A 19013-nucleotide genomic window follows, 5' to 3' on the forward strand; every position below is an offset into this window, starting at 1 on the left:
AGCCGAAATCGATCGTTAAGACGATCGAGGACACGATTCACATCTCTACAAAACAATCCGTTGATGTCACAGCAAAAGGTTGGACTATCTACTTGATTGAAATATTTTGTCAGCTCTGACTGAGATATTAAATAAGGATCGCTGGATGTTGATGGCACAATGTCAGGATCAGCCGCAGCTTCCATCTGTAACGGCTCACCATCATCGCCTACATTCTCATCCTCATCATCAAGTGTCCAAACCTCTGGCGGTTTTGGAACAGGAAGACTGTCGTCATGCGGCACTGGTCTCATTGCCTATGCAAGGTTAGAGTACTCAATAAACTTCCTGTTCTTTGATGAGTATCCTGACACATTCATCAGGCAGAAGTAATAGTCAGTTATATGATCTTTATGGTCCCTCCATATCATTGAGATGGCAAACGGCATGGATGGTCACACACCTTTCAGCCAAGCTCGCAGACTACTGGGGCAAGATGCGCAACATATATGAGGAGCCCATGCTCTGTCCTGGTCACCAATTTTGCACTCAAAGTATAACTCGTATGCCTCCTTAATGAGTGCAGTCATACTCCTTTTCTGAGCTTTCAAAGTAAACTCACCAAACGTGTCACGGCTATTACGACATTGGCGTGACATTTCATAAAGTATATGAAATTAAATCCACAAGCTTTAAACTCAACAGTTTTAGCGATATGATTTGCTCATTCACATAGACCTTGCATAGGAGACTACTCATTGCTGCTGCTTATATAAGGCTGTGTCATCATGGAAACAAGTTGGAATCTTACAGCCGAGCTGGGGCTTGCCCGAGCAAGTTCTGGCATGATCAGGCAGAGTTTCTTGGTGTATTTTTAAAAAAGTTAGTCTCTGTTACATGTTATGTTGCTTATGGCCATCAAAAATACGACATAAATGTTGCAAGCGGAGTAGTGGACCCTTGGGCCGGCCTGGCAGAGTGAAATGGAAGAAGAGAATAGCACTCTACGGAGATAGAGAAGACCAGTGGGCGGTGTCAGGTCACACGAAGATTCGAAGTCTTCACCCTGGAAGCCTGCGGACCCCCCCGAGAGGAGTTTGTGAGGTCCCAGACCGCTGGGACTTAGGAGAAGCGGAAGACCCATGCAGAAGCTTCGCCCTGGAAGCCCGTGGACTCCCCGAGAGGAGCTCGTGAGGTCCCGGACCGCTGGGACTTAGGAGGACCAGAACACGGCGGAAGAAGATACAGTCCGAGGTCGAGGCAGGCGGCAGAATCGGAATCAGGAGCAAGCCGGAGTCATAGCCAGAAGAATCAAGCAGGAGGGATGAAGGCACGGAAGGCAGGAGCTGGAGCTGGAATACCGGGAGCCGGATCAGGACTGGGAAGTCTGAAGCCGGAGCAGGAACCAAGGACCAGGATCCGAAGCAGGAACAGGACTGGAACGTCAGGAGCCGGAGCAGGATCAGAATCAGGATCAGGATCAGAAGCAGGGACACGAAGCAACTAGCACTCAGAAGAGGAACCTCGTTGCAAGGCAGGGAAAGGAAGCAGACACTGGCTTAAATACTAGCCGGCGTCTGGCGTCACCAAAGTGGGTGGGCCGCAGTCTGGAAGGAAAAGCCCTTTAAATTGGGCTTCCCCGCGCGTGCGTGCGCCTAGAGGAGGGGGGTTAGCTTCCGAGCTTCAGCGGCATCTCCCTCGTGGAGACGCTGCCGCGAGAAGGCCCGAACCTGGCTGGCAAGACGCAGCTCACGCTGCGGGGCCCCAGGAGACCCTGAGCCACCCCGAACTGCCCACTGCGGTCGCTGGAGGATGAGAGGTAAGGGCCCGGTTGCAAGTCTTGTGACGGGTTGCAACAATAAATTTTAAAAATCATAAAAACTACTGTCCAACAAGAAAATATATGTACACGAGATTATGTTTTAAAATTTCACAATTATTGTAACACAAAATTGACCGTTTCTCAAAAACCTTACGTGATGTACAAATTTCGAAGTAATATCTGTGATCAGCATCAAAACATCTATTTAGAACACCAAAAAGCCTGAAAGAAACAAAAACTTTGTTTACCAGTGTTATTTGAGTGAAGATCAATTTAATGGTGGTTAAAGAGGATTGGTAAGTATAGCTTTGGGAAATCTTTGGACTTATAAAAGTTTGGAGAAAGGTGAAATAGTGGGATATATTCTTAGAGTTTGTGTGTGTCTGAGGTATTAAGCAAGCCAATTTATTTACTATTTATTTATTTATTTATTTATTTATTTATTTAACAGCTTTTTCTATACCGTGAACATCATATCGGTTTACATCAGAACTAAAGTATGAAAATACATGGAACAGGGTGGGGAGAACTGGGACAGGGAGGGACCCAATAACTAGGAGGAGAAGAGGCAGAGAGGAGGAAAGATAGATAACTAATAATGTGATACATGGAGGTAAAAAAGACCATTGCAAATTAAAGTAACGAGATTAAAATGAGATAGTAAGATTAAGGGAATCAACATTAGGTGCATGAGGAAGGCGGGAGTTAAAGGGAAAGGGTCTAATTCTAATTCTAGTGTCTGCCTTTCCTACCCACTCAACCCTTGATTTTTATGCAAGAAACACTTTCTCATTAAAAATCAATCAGGCTTTTATCTAAATTATACTATTGTACCAGACCTTATTGAAAGTTTAATCATCCCGTTGTAGGACACTAGCTGATTAATTAGTAAATTCACATTTAAATTTAAAGTACTCTAATTCCAACTCCCTTAGTATCCTAAACTTAACTAGGAACTCAATAAAATTAAGATAAAGGCAGCAGTCCAGCAGCAAGAGGGGAACTTTCCAGTGTTTTGCATTGAGTGTCACATGTATGATTCTTTACCCATTGGTGAGAGATTGTATGTGTGCACTCGGTGCAAAGAGTTCATGGCTCTCAGGGAATGAGTCCAATCTCAGAGGCTAGAGTAGCAGACTTGGAGGAGCTGAGGCAGACAGAGAGGTACATTGATGAGACCTCCAGGGACATAGGTAGAAAGCTGAAATCCAGAACCTCCAGAGTGGCATTCTCTGAAATGCTTCCTGTTCCATGTGCAGGTCCCCAGAGGCAGGCAGAGCTCCAGAGTTTGAATGCATGGATGAGACGATGGTGTAGGGAAGAGGGATTCAGTTTTGTAAGAACTGGGGAAACTTTTGGGAAAGGGGAGACTTTTCCAAAAGGATGGGCTCCACCTTAACCAGAGTGGAACCAAGCTGCTGGCACTAACTTTTAAAAAGAAGATAGAGCAGCTTTTAAACTAGAACAAGGGGGAAAGCCGACAGTCACTCAGCAGTGCATGGTTTGGAGAAATGTATCCTTGAAGGATACTAATGAAACAGGAGATTTAGGGCATCCTAACAGAGAGGATCCAATAAAAGCAATTGTAGTCCATGTGCCTAAATGTAAAAAAATCACCTGAGCTAAAGATTTCCAAATTATCCCTAAGAACTGAAAAGCAGGTTGTTAATGCAAACAAAAAACACACTTTGAAATGTCTGTATGCCAATGCCAGAGGTCTAAGAAGTATGAGGGGAGAGTTAGAGTGTATAGCAGTAAATGATGAGATTGACATAATTGGCATCACAGAGACATGGTAGAAGGAGGATGACCAATGGGACAGTGCTATATCAGGTTACAAATTATATCGCAATGATAGGGAGGATCAACTTGGTTGGGGTGTGGCACTTTATGTCCGGGAGGGTATAGAGTCCAGCAGGCTAAAGATCATACAAGAGACTAAATGCTCAGTATGATCATCAGTGTTGGGTAAGAGTATAGTGATAGGAGTATACCACCGTCTACCTGGACAAAATGGTCAGACAGATGATAATGCTAAGAGAAATCAGGGAAGCTAACCAATTTGGCATTGCCTGAATTCCACCCCAGTTCACCCAGACCTCCCACCCAGCCAGTAATCCTGCCCTGCTTATGCAAGATAATTAGGTGTAAAATTAGGTGAGTAAGTAGCCAAATCTACACACAAAAGTTGCTTTTTTTTAATAATTCTTATTATTGAATTTTGAATTATACAATTCAAAAGCAATTAAGAATAGGAAATGCATATCAACACAAGTAAAACAATTATCATATAGGAAACATAGGAACAGATTTTAAAAGGTCTGTTCGCGTAAATCCCGGGGTTTACGCGCACCGCGTAAATTTTCAAAGGGGCCTGGCCATGCGCATAAACCCCAGAGCGCGCACAAGTGCTGGATTCTCTTCTGGGGGGGCGGGGTCGTGGCGGGGAGGGGCAGGGCAAGATGGAGGCCAGCTGAGACAGTGGCTTTTATCCACTGTCCTGGGGAAGGGCGTGCCGGAAGTTGGCCGGTGCGTGTAAATTACTTCTGCTCCCGAGAAGCAGCAAGTAATAACATAAAAAAAAATCAGGCATGCGCATGTTATAAAATCTACCCCACAGTATGTAGGAACAAACTAGAGACATGGTTGATATTAGTAAATCCACTTTTAGGGGAGTGTGGATTTAAAATGAAAAAAAGAAAAATAAGCAACTTCAGAGAAAAAATGATGCAATATTAATCTCTATCAGAAGCAATAGGAATTGGAGCTTCCCTATTTTGTAGAAAGTTTTCTAACTGCAATGAATAAAAAAAAAATGAATTTAGCACCCTGAGATCAGATGCAACACTTATAGGGTATTTTGAACATAAAATGAGCATTAAGTGCCAATACTCGGTTTTAATGCAAGAAACAATTTTCTTTTAGCCTGTGTATCCTTCACAATATAAAGTAAAATGGTACATTTCTTCTCCATAAATAAAGCCTGTCTTTTGGGAAAAAAACAAATAAATGTAGAATTAATTGTTTATCAATTTCTTGAAAAACGTAATAGTAAGAGTAATAGATTCCAACATATCATTCTGGGATTGCTCCAAGAAGACAGAAAGTTCAAACTCTTCAACAGCAAGTGGAAAATTAACTCCCACACCCTCTACAGCAATCACCTGCTCCTGAGTGGAAATATAAAAGGCAATAGTAATTTCTGGCATGGATTCTTATAAGAGCTTTAAATAATCTGTATGGAATCTGTTTAACATCTCACTGCAAGACATCATTTGACATTTAAGAAAATTTATAAATCTTAGGTTAACCCTACGAGAAAAATTACCTAAGGCCTAGATTCATCATTTTGCGGGAGGCATTTTTACATGTACAGTCATATGTATGAACAGCACAGTTGATTGCAGCTTGGTAGATAGTGCATCAAGCTAGGTAGAGAGAACATGGTACAAATCTACTCTTCTTTCACCTTTCATCTCTCCAAATCACATTAAATCTTCACTGATAATGGTGCTGTTTGTATGTATGACTGTGCATGTTGAATTGCCCCCTAAACCACACTGAATGCACTTTCATAAAGATGTGATATATAAAAATTTTAAATAAATACAAAATTATAGAAAAGGGCATAAAAAATAATAAAGGGGATGGAATGGCTCTCTTAATAAGAAAGGCTATACAGGTTAGGGCTCTTCAGCTTGGAAAAGACGACTGAAAGGGAATATGATTAGAGGTTTATAAAATCATGAGTGGGGTGGAATGGGTAAATAAAGGACATTATTTACCCTCTTAAATAATTCTAAAGCAAGGGGACACTCTATGAAACTACCAACCAGGAGATTTAAAACAAATCACAGAAGGTATTTTTTTTTTACTCAACACACAACAAAGCTATGGCATTTGTTGCTAGAACTCATTAGGGATGTGCATTCGTTTTCAACGAATGTGTAATCCGCAATGAGTAGGTCCCTGTTCATTTGATTTGTGGGTCCACGAAAAGCATGGTGATCCCCCATGAATGAAACATATCATAATAGTTTCATTCTTTTGCTTCGCAGTGCTTTCTTAGCAGCCTTTTGAAATAAGAGAAGGCCATGTGGCAGTATCCATAGCAACAACCAGCCCTTTCCTGTGAGTCATAAGTGACCTCACAGCCCTGTCATAGAGTGGGTCAGACAGGTTGGCAAGGAGACCAGAATGCCAACGTATCAGAGCAAAGCATTTTTCTAATTCAGTCAATCGCTGCTCTCAATGCTCTGTGATGCTGTTCCTGCTGTATTTCTACCTTAGTGCACTGCGTGGTATGTGCTTGCTTTTCTTCTTGGCTTCAGTCTGAGAAGGTCGTTGCTTTTGAGCTCTCTCCGACTGCCTCAAATCTTTATTCAATTGCTATTGCTACTTTGCTAGGTTGCTACAATTAATTTTCTATTGCTGAAAAAGATATTTGTTCTTTTTGCTGCTGTGCCTGCCAGGCAGCCAGGCTTTTTTCCCTGCACTTTTTTTTTATTGAACTCAGATTGTCTCTCTGTCTCTCTCACTGAGACAAGCTGCCAGCAGTGGCATTTTGCTGCTGATCTTACCCCCCTGGGGTAGGTTGCAGGCAGGGTTTGGGTGGTGGTGTGGGTGGGAGATAGTATGAGAGTTGCAGTGGCTGTCTGGGAGTTGGTATTTTCAAACAACAAGCAGCATCACTGTAGGAATTGGGCTTGTTCAGGCTTCCAGTGTTTTCTCTGGAGTTTCATTTTTTGTACACACAGAGCAGTCTCAGTTGTAGTGTACAGCAAGGCACTGCACCGTGTGTCTGTGTGTAGTTTTCCACACTCACATATATTGGTACAGAAGTGTTCAGTCACCAATAAAGAAATAATTCTTTTAATTGAAATCCCTAGTAGGCAGTGACATTAAATCCATGATGTCAGGGAAATGTAGTCGAGTGATTGGGACTAGCAGAGGAGGCACTGGCAGAGGAGGCACTTCAAAAGGCAGTGCCAGTCCCCAATTAAAGTTAAAAAGGGAGCTGTTCCAATCTAAAATCTCTGGAGGGGCAGGCAGTTCCATCCAGAAAAAAACTGAAATTTAAAGATGATGCACTGCCACCACCTGTTTTTGACCCTGTTGTTTTGGAGGTAAAGGAAGGGGAGGCTGAGCCATGCAAGACAAAAGAGCGAGACCCAAAAGCAACAGTGCGACAGCAGACTTGAGTTAGCACTGACGATGCAGCACAGGCACTGTTTGAATCTGATTCTGATGAAGAATCATCTTGTATAGGATTCCCTTTATCAGAAATGGAAGACTTCGTAGCTGAAGAAGGTTTAGGAGGATTAGTTAGTTCCGTCTTAGCCTCCACTTCAGTGGTGGAGGGAAGACATGAAAATGATGATGAGGAGGAGGAAGAGCAGTCAGCGCAGGCACAGAGTGTGACTGATGCCTCTGGCATTGCTTCTCAGGGTGCACCCACTACTTCAACTCCAGTGCCAGCATCTACCCCGAAGGCTATAGAGAAAGGATCACAAAAGAAATCTGTGATCTGGTGCCACTTAAAGTGAGGGAGGACCTGTGTTTTGCTCAGTGTAATTACTGTGCCAGGGATATTAGCAGAGGAAAGCAAATGGGACATCTAACTAATTCTGGCATGATGCATCATATGCAGAAGCAACACCCAACAGTAGGGGTGTGCATTAGTTTGCAATGAGTTGCAAATCTGCAATGTATAGGGCCGTATTCGTTGTATTCGTTGCATCATGAAACGTATCGCGATTCCCAATGAATTCAACGAATACAGCCGAATCATTCGGCCATCCTAAATGTTTAATTTAAACAAACTCCCTACCCTCCTGACCCCCCTAAGACTTGTCTAAATTCCCTGGTGGTCCAGCAGGGGTTCCCTGGTGGTCCAGCGAGGGTCCCGGAGCATCTCCTGCCCTCCCTCCGATCAGCTGCTGGCATTCAAAAGGGCGCCGATAGCCTTTGCCCTTATTATGTTACAGGGGCTACCGGTGTCATTGGTCAGCCATCTTGGGGGGGGGGGCTCCTGACCCCCCCAAGACTTGCCAAAAGTCCCTGGGGGTCCAGCGGGGGTCCCGCAGCATCTCCTGCCCTCCCTCCGATCGGCTGTTGGCATTCAAAATGGCGCCGATAGCCTTTGCCCTTACTATGTCACAGGGGCTACTGGTGCCATTGGTCGGCCCCTGTCACATGGTAGGAGCACAAGATGGCACCGACCGTCCATTGCTCCTACCATGTGACAGGGGCCAACCAATGGCACCAGTAGCCCCTGTTACATAGTAAGGGCAAAGGCTATCTGTGCCATTTTGAATGCCGGGAGCCGATCGGAGGGAGGGCAGGAGATGCTCCGGGACCCCCGCTGGACCACCAGGGAACCCCCCCGCTGGACCACCAGGGAATTTAGGAAAGTCTTGAGGGGGGTCAGGAGGGTGGGGGGTTTGTTTAAATTAAATTAAAAGAGTAACGAATACAAACGGCACATATCAATGGATTGGAGCCCCTTTGAACGGATACAACATATCTGGCCCCCGACGAATATGAATGCCATATCAAACGTATGCGACCCCTCTGCACATCCCTACTCCAACAGTACTGAGATGTGGGGATGGTGGCAGTACCAGTCAGGGGACCCCTTTTTCCAGGCAGCGTAAAGTGGTTGAAAAGGAGCAGAGTCATCCCATACCCTCAGCTAATGTAGAGGGAAGTTTGCATCTCACCTGCGATATCTGGACTGCCATGAATGCTGCACACTCTTCCCTCTCCCTGACAGCACACTGGTGGGACCTGGCTGAGGCAGGGGCAGGCAGCAGCTCTATTAGTGAACAAGTATCAGGATGAAGGTGGGCTTTACTGCACACCCATCTGACGCATACCTCAGCCAATACTCTAGCATGCATCAGACAGATGCAGGCGGGCTGGCAGCTACACCAGAGAGACAGGAATCTTCAGGCAGGGTTCTTTGTCACAGACAATGGTGCAAACATGGTAAAGGTAATATCCGATGGGGGCTTTCAGAACATTCGATGTTTTGCACACACTCTGCACCTGGTAGTGAAATCAGCTCTGGGGTTGGAGTCCAAGCACCAAGAGAATGAATACCTGCAGGACTTAATACACAAGTGCAGGAACATAGCAGCGCACTTCCACAGAAGTGTGAAGGCGGGGCAGGTTCTCCGTGAAAAGCAGACTGATTTGAGGATGCCTCACATGTGTCTCATTCAAGACATTGGCACCTGGTGGAATTCCAACTGTATGATGCTGCAGAGGTTAGTGGAGCAGTAGACACCCCTTCATGACCTTTCTGTGGAAATGGATATAGATGTGAAGAGTCCCCTAGGGCATCATGATTGATTAGTCATGAGTCAGCTGGTAAAAATCCTGCAGCCCTTCAAGGATGCTATGGAGGAGCTGAGTTCCAGAAGTGCCACCTTGGCTGATATCATCCCTATAATTAATTATCTGGAGGAAAATTTGGAGGGCTTTAAACAGGAAGAGGGAATGACAGCAGAGGTGCTGCATTGTCTGGACGTTTTGCAGAAGCAGGTGCAAGAGAGATTAGGACCTTTAACAAAAGACCACAGATACATGCTCGCCACAGTCTGTGATCCCCGTGTGAAAGAGAAACTCGCCCTACAGTCCGATTGTCTCACATTTGTGAAGAACCTGCTGTTAGTAAACATCTCTGAACAGAAGCACCATAGGCAGAGACAGATTAGGCATGAAGCAGAGGAGGAAACAGTGGGCACTTCAGAGAGTATTGCAAGCCGAAGCAGGAGCAGCACTCTGTCAGAGACAGCTAGTACTTCCTCCTCCACTTCAGTATGCCAAAGCCATGTTGCCCCTAAAACATCATCTGTTCTGGCATGGGCTAGAGTGAAAGCAACTGGCAAGAAGGACTCTCAGCCCACCCAAGCATAGGAGACACTAGCAGAAATGTCAGTGACACGGTATCTCACAGAGCCCATAGAGGTCCTGCAGACAGATCCACTGGCATATTGGGCACACAAGTCCAATGTCTGGATACACCTATCCAAAGTGACTCAGCGATATCTGTCATGTCCACCAACCAGTATACCCAGTGAACGTGTATTTTCAATGACAGGGGATATCATGAGCCCTCATCACTCAAGGCTGGCGCCAGAGTTGATGGAAATGCAAGTGTTTTTGAAAATAAACATGCCTTTGCTTGGGTTTCCAGATTTTCCCTGTGAATGGCAAGATGAATAAAAGCAATTTAAAGTCTTTCAGCAGCCCCAACTGCCTCATATGCTCCAGATAATATCAGCACATGTACCTGACCTCAACCGCTGTGCCTGTCCATCCAGTCCTTAAGTCACTACAAGGGCCTGACCCTTGTTGTGTGTGTCTGTCTGTCCACTGTCCAGCCCTTACATCACTACAAGGGCCTGACCCCAAATGCTGTGCCTGTCTGTCCAGCCCTTACGTCACTTCAAGGGCCTGACCCCAAACGCTGTGCCTGTCTGTCCACTGTCCAGCCTTTACGTCACTACAAGGGCCTGAGCCCAAATGCTGTGCCTGTTTGTCCAGCCCTTAAGTCACTACAAGGGCCTGACCCCAAAAGCTGTAGCTGTCTGTCCACTGTCCAGCCCTTATGTCACTAAAAGGGCCTGACCCCAAATGCTGTGCCTGTCTGTCAAGCCCTTACGTCACTACAAGTACCTGACCCCAAATGCTGTGCCTGTCTGTCCAGCCTTAAGTCACTACAAGGGCCTGACCCCAAACGCTGTGCCTGTCTGTCCACTGTCCAGTCTTTCCATCTCTACAAGGGCCTGACCTCAACTAATGTGCCTGCCCGTCCAGCCCTGACATCACTACAAGGGCCTGACCCCAAATGCTGTGCCTGTCTGTCCACCCCTTACATCACTACAAGGGCCTGACCCCAAATGCTGTGCCTGTCTGTCCAGCCCTTAAGTCACTACAAGGGCCTGACCCCAAATGCTGTGCCTGTCTGAGTTTAGTTCTAGTATCTCTAATTTCAGTTTCATGTATTTGTGCATCACTTATTTCCAGATTATTCTTTTTCCTGTTTTGCAACATTTGGAATGTAAGAACATAAAAAGCTGACTTAAGATGTTTGTTTGGAGCTTGCATATTTCATATGCTCAATAGTTTTCCCTTAAGTTTCTTTCTTAGGTGCCAACATTAATGCTTCTAGTACTATAGAAAATTGGAGGTAGTTGTACTCTAGTTCATCCTCTGTGTTCCCATAGTTTACAGAGGCACTGTAGGGTACAAAGTCAGCATAGGTTGATATTGTAGATTTGGAACTTGAGTAGCAGTTTTCTTATTTCTGAGAGCTCTTCAAGTTCCTTTGTCATCAGCTGAAGTGCATAAGTACAGTTAATAGCTTCTAGTATTCACAAATAATCTCCAGATCAGTTCTTGCTTCACAAATGGCACTCTCTATTGCTCTAAAAGCATCCTCTGTTGATTTATCTTTCACAAATGAAAAATATGCCATTTTCTTCTGGCAGTGAACCAGTTCAGGAAGAAGTGACAGATCAAACCACAACATACCTGCACAAAGGAAAGGGAACTCTCCCCGGGTGTTGCCAATCTCTTAATACCCGCTGACCCATGTTGAACCGCTGTTCACAAGGAAACCTCCTCCACTTCGCCACACTTTCCAAGGCTCATGCCCCACTCTGGGGGCCAACCCATTCCAGGGAGCCCTTTCCTGCACAAAGGAAAGGGAGCTCTCCCCGGGTGTCGCCTATCTCTTAACATCCGCTGACCCATGTTGAACCGCTGTTCACATGGAAACCTCCTCCGCCTTGGCCTTCAAATTTCTCATTTGTATATCTGCTATGTCCACCAAAATTTAAAAGACCAGCCAGAGCTCACTAGACGCCAATGGAACCACCACACTTTCGGGGCGAACCCATTCTAGGAAGCCCTTTCCTGAACAAAGGTTAGGGAACTCGCCCCGGGGCTCTTGTTTGAATATTTGCTACTACCATCAAGATCTGCACCCGCAGCAGCTCCACCCCACCCAGGCGTAGTTCATCATCTTTCAGGTCCTAGCACACGTGTTAGACTCCTTGGCCCGTGTTTCAAGATGGATCAGGTGGACAATATGCCCCGGTTGACAGTCGTGCCACATGCAGGGGACCCCCATCCCCCTTTACCCCGCTCCCCTCGCAAGGGGGAAAGGGTTTCCGGAGGAGAGCCCAGTGGCGGTCATCTCCCTTGGCCCCGGGGGGAAACTGAAAACCTGCTGCCCCGGGGGGGGGGGGGGGCTATAACATGCTCCACCAGAGCAGCAAGCCCTCTGCCCCCACCCGAGGCCTTCCCAGCCAAACCATGGAGGAAATGTGCCCTGCAGGGGCTGGGGCCATGTGGGAGGCGTTCCCCGCCCAAGAGGGATCCACTGCCATGGGCAGACCAAGCCCTTAGCGGTTTCACGCCCTCTTGAACTCAAATCATTTTTCTTATTCGGCCACTTGCTGCTCTCAGTGCTCTCTGATGCTTTTCCTGTTGTATTTCTACCTTAAGCAAGCATACCACAGTGCACTTTCTTCTTGGGTTCTATATGAGAAGCTTGTTTGCTGTTTGAGCTCTCTCAGAGTGTCTCAAATCCTTATTCAATTGCTTTTGCTAGTTTGCTACAATTCATTTTCTATTGCTGAAAAATATATTTGTTCTTTTTTGCTGCTGTGCCTGCCAGGCAGCCAGGCTTTTTTTTACTGCACTTTTTTTTAATTGAACTACTTGTTGACTATCGGTCTAATGCCAGTATTTAGACTTAGATGGAGTTTACCACCCACTTTCGGCTGCATTCACAAACAACCTGACTCCGAGAAGACCTGATCCCGGTGCACCCCGGGCCACTACTAACAGCCTAACACCGTCCGTGGGCTGAGCCTCGTCTTGTCTTGCCTCCTTATCTTTCCCCTATCAACACCACAGGGACCAGACTACCTACCTTGCCCCTATCAAAACCACAGCGACCTGACTACCTCTGATCTGCCAGCCTGTCTTGCCCCTATCAATACCACAGCGACCTGACTACCTCAGCTCTGCCAGCCTGTCTTGCCCCTATCAACTTTCTACCACTCTGCCTTGCTGCCATACACCAGACGACTCACTCTACTCCTTGTGGTGCTCTTGCCACCATCATGGTTCCTCAGTGTGTAGGTGCTAGTCTTTCTTTGCTGCTTGTCCCTTTATCGGTGCCTTGTGGTTTTTTCTGACACCCTTTCTGCTTGCTATGTTCCCTCTTCATTGTGCTGTAGGATGTTGATGCCACTTGTCTTGCCACTTTGCCACTTGTGCTGCCTTCGAGGGTTCAAGCAGCTGTTATCGGTGCTCTCTTTTGAAGCTGTGGTGTGTTTTTGACTCTCTCACTGCTGATTTGCACCTCTGTTAAAGCACTCTTGCCACTCCTGTTACAGTGCCTTAGGCTATTCATTTTATTTTATTTATTTATTTAAAGACTTTTATATACCGGTATTAGTGGGGACATCATACTGGTTTACATTTGAACATCAGATAGAAATTACATGTTAACAGGGAGTTACAACTGGGAAGGGGAGTCACACAAGTGCAGAGTAGAAAAGTAACTTAACAGCAAGTAAACAAAGGAGTCCTTAACAGCAAGGAACTAAGGGAGTCCTTAATATAAGGAAAGGATAGGATTGCCTCTGTGGGGGTTAAAAAGTGCAATCATTATAGAGGGGTGAAAGGGACGATGCATGGCGTGTTAAACCTATACGGGGGCGTGATGAAGATAAAGGTGGGGGGGGGGGGGGGGAGTTAGTCCAGATAGGCTCGTTTGAATAACCATGTTTTTAACTTCTTTTTGAATTTGAAGGTGCATGGTTATAGAGTTGGACTACTGATATTCATGCCACTTTGGTGCCACTTTGCCACAGTCTAAGTACCTTGAAGCTCTTTTCCCGTTCTGATGATTGCTTCCCAGACGTTTCATCTGAATTGATAAGAAAACCCCAATTCTGCAGCCAAAAATAGGCTGCAAATAATTCCCCCATTGACTTTAATGGTAAACGAAAAACGAATGAAACTAATAAACAAATTGTTGTTTTTTTTCTATGAAACTAATGAAACAAATTGGGGTCACCATGAAATGAAAATACGAACTGAAACAAATTTTTTCCTTCTGCACATCCCTAGAACTCATGGTAAAGGTGACTAGCAGATCAGAATTTAAAAGAGGTTTGGATGAGTTCCTGGAAGAAAAGTCTATCAACAATTATTAGCCAGGTAGATGTGGGAAAGCCATCTCTTCTTCCTGAGAAAGAACTTTGAAAATTCCTTTAATCTAGCCATAGTATTTTTTAACTAGTTTGATCATTGATTGAATTGGAAAAAGCACAACAAATTGATTTGGTAAAATTCATACCTTTACAAATTTTATGATTATTTAAAGATAGATGCAAGCATTTGGGACTATTAAGAAGTTACACAAGTTTGCACTTTAACATGTACATCAACTCCATCTTCTCCACCAATTACTTTGTTGGTTTTCTTGTCACTAATTATTTGTGGAAAGATACTTTTAATTATAAAATGTATTTACAAGGACAATGAGAGTTGGACTACTGATAAAATTGGGCAAAAGGAAGGGGAAACCAAAATCCAAGCAGGAACAATGCAAATGGTATCCAACACCCTCCAGGTAGTGAAAATTGATCTTGATTTGGTCCTCATCTTTGAACAAGTAGCATGGCTTGAAAGCCTGTTCTGTTTTGTACCTGACATTGCTTTTTTTTTTTTTTTTAAATGTCCTTCCCATGTGGCTCCAAACTGGATTTAAGTCATGAGTCCTGGTAATTCCAGTTGAGTTTTTGAAGTCTGAGGTTAAAGCCCAGCCTTTCTCCCTGGTTCTTAGAGGATCTGAGTGTGATTGCTTCATTGTATGCAGAGGAAATGAACTAGAGGGCAGAGAAATGCTATCAGTAGATCCTCCTCAATCAGCCTAACTTTACCAAGTCTAATTTGTCTTAACATCCCATCAGAGAGTCTGCAGCAGCCCTCAGGCAGGCAGGGGGTGACCCTGTGTACGTGAAATTAATATGCAAATGAAAATCAGACCCTTAATAAGAGCGTCAGCATCTCAGAGAGGGGCTAAATTACTCCAGCGCCTCGATGCAATAATTTTCATTCCTACAAGCAATGTTTTTCTAAATGAAAAGGTCTTTTTTCTTTTTCATTCACTAATTAAAAATCCAGTAGGGGGAAAAAAACAAAAGCGTCAACCACTTGTCTCAGTAAGCATCAAGAGATTTGGAGATGAAATTATTTTTGCATTTCTCTTGTCACATTTAGATCCAGTTTTACGTGTCCTTGAAAACAGATTATAGTGTTATGAAGACGCGCTGGGGGGAGTGGAAAAGTTGTCTCTAAAGTATACAATGACTGATCGCTTAGTCAGATGCACAGGATTGACAGGACTCGCCCTCTTGACATAAAATCTGTCATATATCACTACCAACCTTCATTCATTACGAACTCATTCGACTGGATCCCTGGGAAACAAGTACAATGATTTGTGCGACCGAAGCAAAATGGATTTTCACCGCAGCAATAATATAAGCGAAATCCGCTAATATCTAAAATGTATTTTTCATTTGGGGGAGGGGAGAGAGGGGAGAGGCTGGAGATCAATTTATCTAGAGTTATAGACTTGCAGTTCCACCCCCTTTAGAAGGTGACTTTCAGAGTGGCAGCGTATCTGCAAAGTAAATAGGTACATTTTACTAGCAGTGTTCGTACTAATTTTCACAGTGAAAGTATATGCAAGCTTTCCCTTTGAAAAACGCCTAAGGAAAATTAGCCACACACCTTTATACCCCCTAATCTGTGCAGATAATTTTTTTCTGAGTAAAAATATGCCTATACTATTGAAAATTCAAAAGTGTTACACAGTTCCAAAATCCCCTCCCAAGAACATCTCCTCTTAGTGCCACTGTGCACATACTTTTACCCACATATAGGGAGGGCAATTATTTCTGAGTGTAAAGCACTGTTTACTTGTGGAAATGGCTTTGAAAATTATCCCCTTAACGTTTAGATTTACCCCTAGACACCCATAAAGCAAAGAACAGATGGACATACTCTAAGCCTTAATATGCCCTCTTTTTAATCCTTCTCATTGCAGTTTCGACCAAGTAATGGCATAGAAATCAATGAGAATTATAAGACTTATAGAGGGCAATTTTCAATAGTGTGCCTAAATTGGCACATACACACTTAAGTGAGTGTTCATAAAGTTACAGTAAACAGTGGGGTAGATTTTTTAAAAAAGCGCGTTCGCGTACTTTTGTTTGCACACCAGGCGCAAACAAAAGTACGCTAGATTTTATAAGATACGCACGTAGCCGCGCGTATCTTCTAAAATCCTGGATCGGCGCGCGCAAGGCTGCCGATTTTGGGCAGCCGGCGCGCGCCAAGCCGCGCAGCCTGTCTCCGTTTCCTCCGAGGGCGCTCCGAAATCGGAGCGGCCTCGGAGGGAACTCTCTTTCGCCCTCCCCTCACCTTCCCCTCCCTTCCTCTACCTAACCCACCCCCCCGGCCCTATCTAAACCCCCCCTTTACCTTTGTCCGTAGATTTACGCCTGCGAGAAGCAGACGTAAATCTACGCGTTCCAGCGGACTGCTGGCGTGCCGTGCTCCGACCCAGGGGTTGGTCCGAAGGCCTGGACCACGCCCCTGGGCCAGCGCCATGCCCCCGTTCCCGCCCCCGAAACGCCACGCCCCGCCCCGAAACGCCGCATCATCAGGTCCCGCCCCCAACACGCCCCCTTCCAAAAACCCCGGGACCTACGCGCGTCCCGGGGCTCTGCGCGCACCGGCGGCCTATGGAAAATAGGCGCGCCGGCGCGCAAGGCCCTGCTCGCGTAAATCCGGGCGGATTTACGCGAGCAGGGCTTTTAAAATCTGCCCGAGTATGTGTATTTTATAAACTCTGTGGTGCTAGTCACAAGGTTTATAAAATATGCCTATCTCTAACCATGAAAGTACATGCTTATATTACATGTTTGGGGACAATGGCAAAATAGAAAGCAGAACCCACAAGTCAAATTTCACAGAGGCAAACAGCAGGAGGTTGGCCTACCTCATTGCTGGGAATGAGGGGACCCCCATCCATGGGGTCGGGAGGAACCAGTGCAGGATGTCCCAGGCCTGGAAAGGTCTCCTATCTCCCTTCAAAGAGGTGACCTAAGGAAATACAGTATGTAGACATGGAAAAGATGGGTGCTGTTAGGAACTAAGGGGTCAATTTGTGCACTCGTCTGCCCCAGATGTTTCACTACAATGTAGGGAGACAAAAGCTGTCCTGCAGCGTGGTGGAGTTTTTTTCCTTTGTGTCATAAGTATAGCACTGACACCTCATTAAAAGGCCATCATAAAGGAGAATAGAAGACATAGATTTAAACAGATGCCAATGGTTTGGGTCCACAAAAATACTTCTAGTACCTATAGGCACTGGGTAAGCTATTTCATACATTCTCTTTTGCTATTGCACTCTGTTTTTATACACAATATCTTATGCCAAGTGCCTTAATAATAGTCACTTAAGCTCCAATAACTGCGTGAACCATGTATATCATAACAACTGACCCAAAAAAAACAATGGTAAACTATGTTAGGATCAAAATATTTTTTATATTTTGATGACTAACTTACAACCCGACCTCATACATTTTTCAGAGAGCTTAATAAATTAATGCTCTCACTGATAAGTCTACCACATATATTGAAATTTTCATGTGTATTGTGGTTTCTTATAGACTTTAATCATTGGTCGTGGTTGTGAGCTTTCACATTCAAATTTTCTTATTTTTCCTTTGTTTCTTCTTTTATAATTTTTGCTTCTTTTATACTTTTTAAAAAAAAAAAAAAATTTTTAAATTTTTTTAAAAGCTGTAGAAAGTACTTATCTTTAATGACAATGCCTCAGTTGGTTGCTGAGTACCATAGATTCTATGCCAGAACGCCGGAGTAAAGAAGTGTGCCCAACACGGCTCGTGTTTCTTTTTCGCTTCTTCAGGGGCGTTGTGAATTCATCTGAAACACAAATTTTACATTAATAACACGTATTTTGGCATACTAATTGATGTACTCGCTTCTCATCCGTACATATCCGTACATCCGTTCTTACACATAAGGAAAGGAATTTTTTGAGGGTACAATACCCGAGAACACCAATGCTGTATGGCATTCCAAAAATTCATAAATCGATGAGTAATCCCCCTTTGAGGCCGATTGTATCCAGTAATGGTTCACTTCTGGAACTGTTAGCAATTTTTCTTAATAAATTCCTGCAACCCCATGTGGAAAAAATGCAATCCTATGTTAAAGATACAACTCAGGTATTGCAGAAGTTAGCTGTGTTTGAACATTGTTTTGATCAACTGTTTTTGACTTCATTAGATGTAGTTTCATTATACACTAACGTTTCTCAGACTGTAGCCCTTGAAGTGATTGCGGAAACTTTGGGAGGTCAACCATCATCTAGGATACCTATTACATTTTTGTTACAAATAGCAAATTTAGTTCTTAAGCATAATTATTTTCAATTTCAAGATAAATATTATTTACAGATTCAAGGAATCGCGATGGGGTCTTCAGCAGCCCCATCCATCGCCAACTTGGTGATGGACCGATTGGAACGGCATTTCATTTATGCATCTTTATATTTTCAGAATATCCCTTTTTGGATACGGTATATCGACGATTTGCTGTTTTTTTGGATATCAGATGAGGTAGTTTTGAACCAATTTTTAACATGGCTCAAAACAATCGATCAAGATCTAAAATTTACTTCGCAATACAGCAAAGAACAAATTAATTTTTTGGATATTCAAATTTATATTCAGAATAAAAAATGTATCACTACAATTTATCGAAAACCCTCCGAACGAAACAATCTTTTAAGATTCAACAGCTGTCACCCCACGGCATTTAAACGGGGACTACCAGTCAGCCAGTTTTTTCGGCTGAAACGTATCTGTTCGGATTTGCAGAATTTTAAAAAACAAGCTCAAAATTTGGCATATAGATTCTTTGAACGTGGATACCCTTTTGATGCAGTCTATAATGCATATAGACGAGCAAAATATTCGGACAGGTCTTCCCTGTTAGAATACCAAATACATAAACAGGAGATCCCAGACGTTTGTGTGTTACAACATTCTGATAAATCCAATTTGATTGTCCAGAG

General features: G+C 44.2%; 1 protein-coding gene across 1 annotated transcript in view; it reads right to left on the minus strand.

The window, feature by feature from the left end:
* LOC115087039 (vasotocin-neurophysin VT-like) overlaps positions 1-17795 on the minus strand; it is a 42364-nt gene extending 24569 nt beyond the window's left edge. The window contains exon 1 of the mRNA XM_029593701.1: positions 16905-17795. Within this exon, the coding sequence (XP_029449561.1) occupies positions 16905-16937 (33 nt within the window). The 5' untranslated portion in view covers positions 16938-17795. The remainder of the gene's footprint in view (positions 1-16904) is intronic.
* Positions 17796-19013: the final 1218 nt, after the last annotated feature.

This window comes from Rhinatrema bivittatum, chromosome 1 (genome assembly GCF_901001135.1).
Source record: "Rhinatrema bivittatum chromosome 1, aRhiBiv1.1, whole genome shotgun sequence".
NCBI lineage: Eukaryota > Metazoa > Chordata > Amphibia > Gymnophiona > Rhinatrematidae > Rhinatrema > Rhinatrema bivittatum.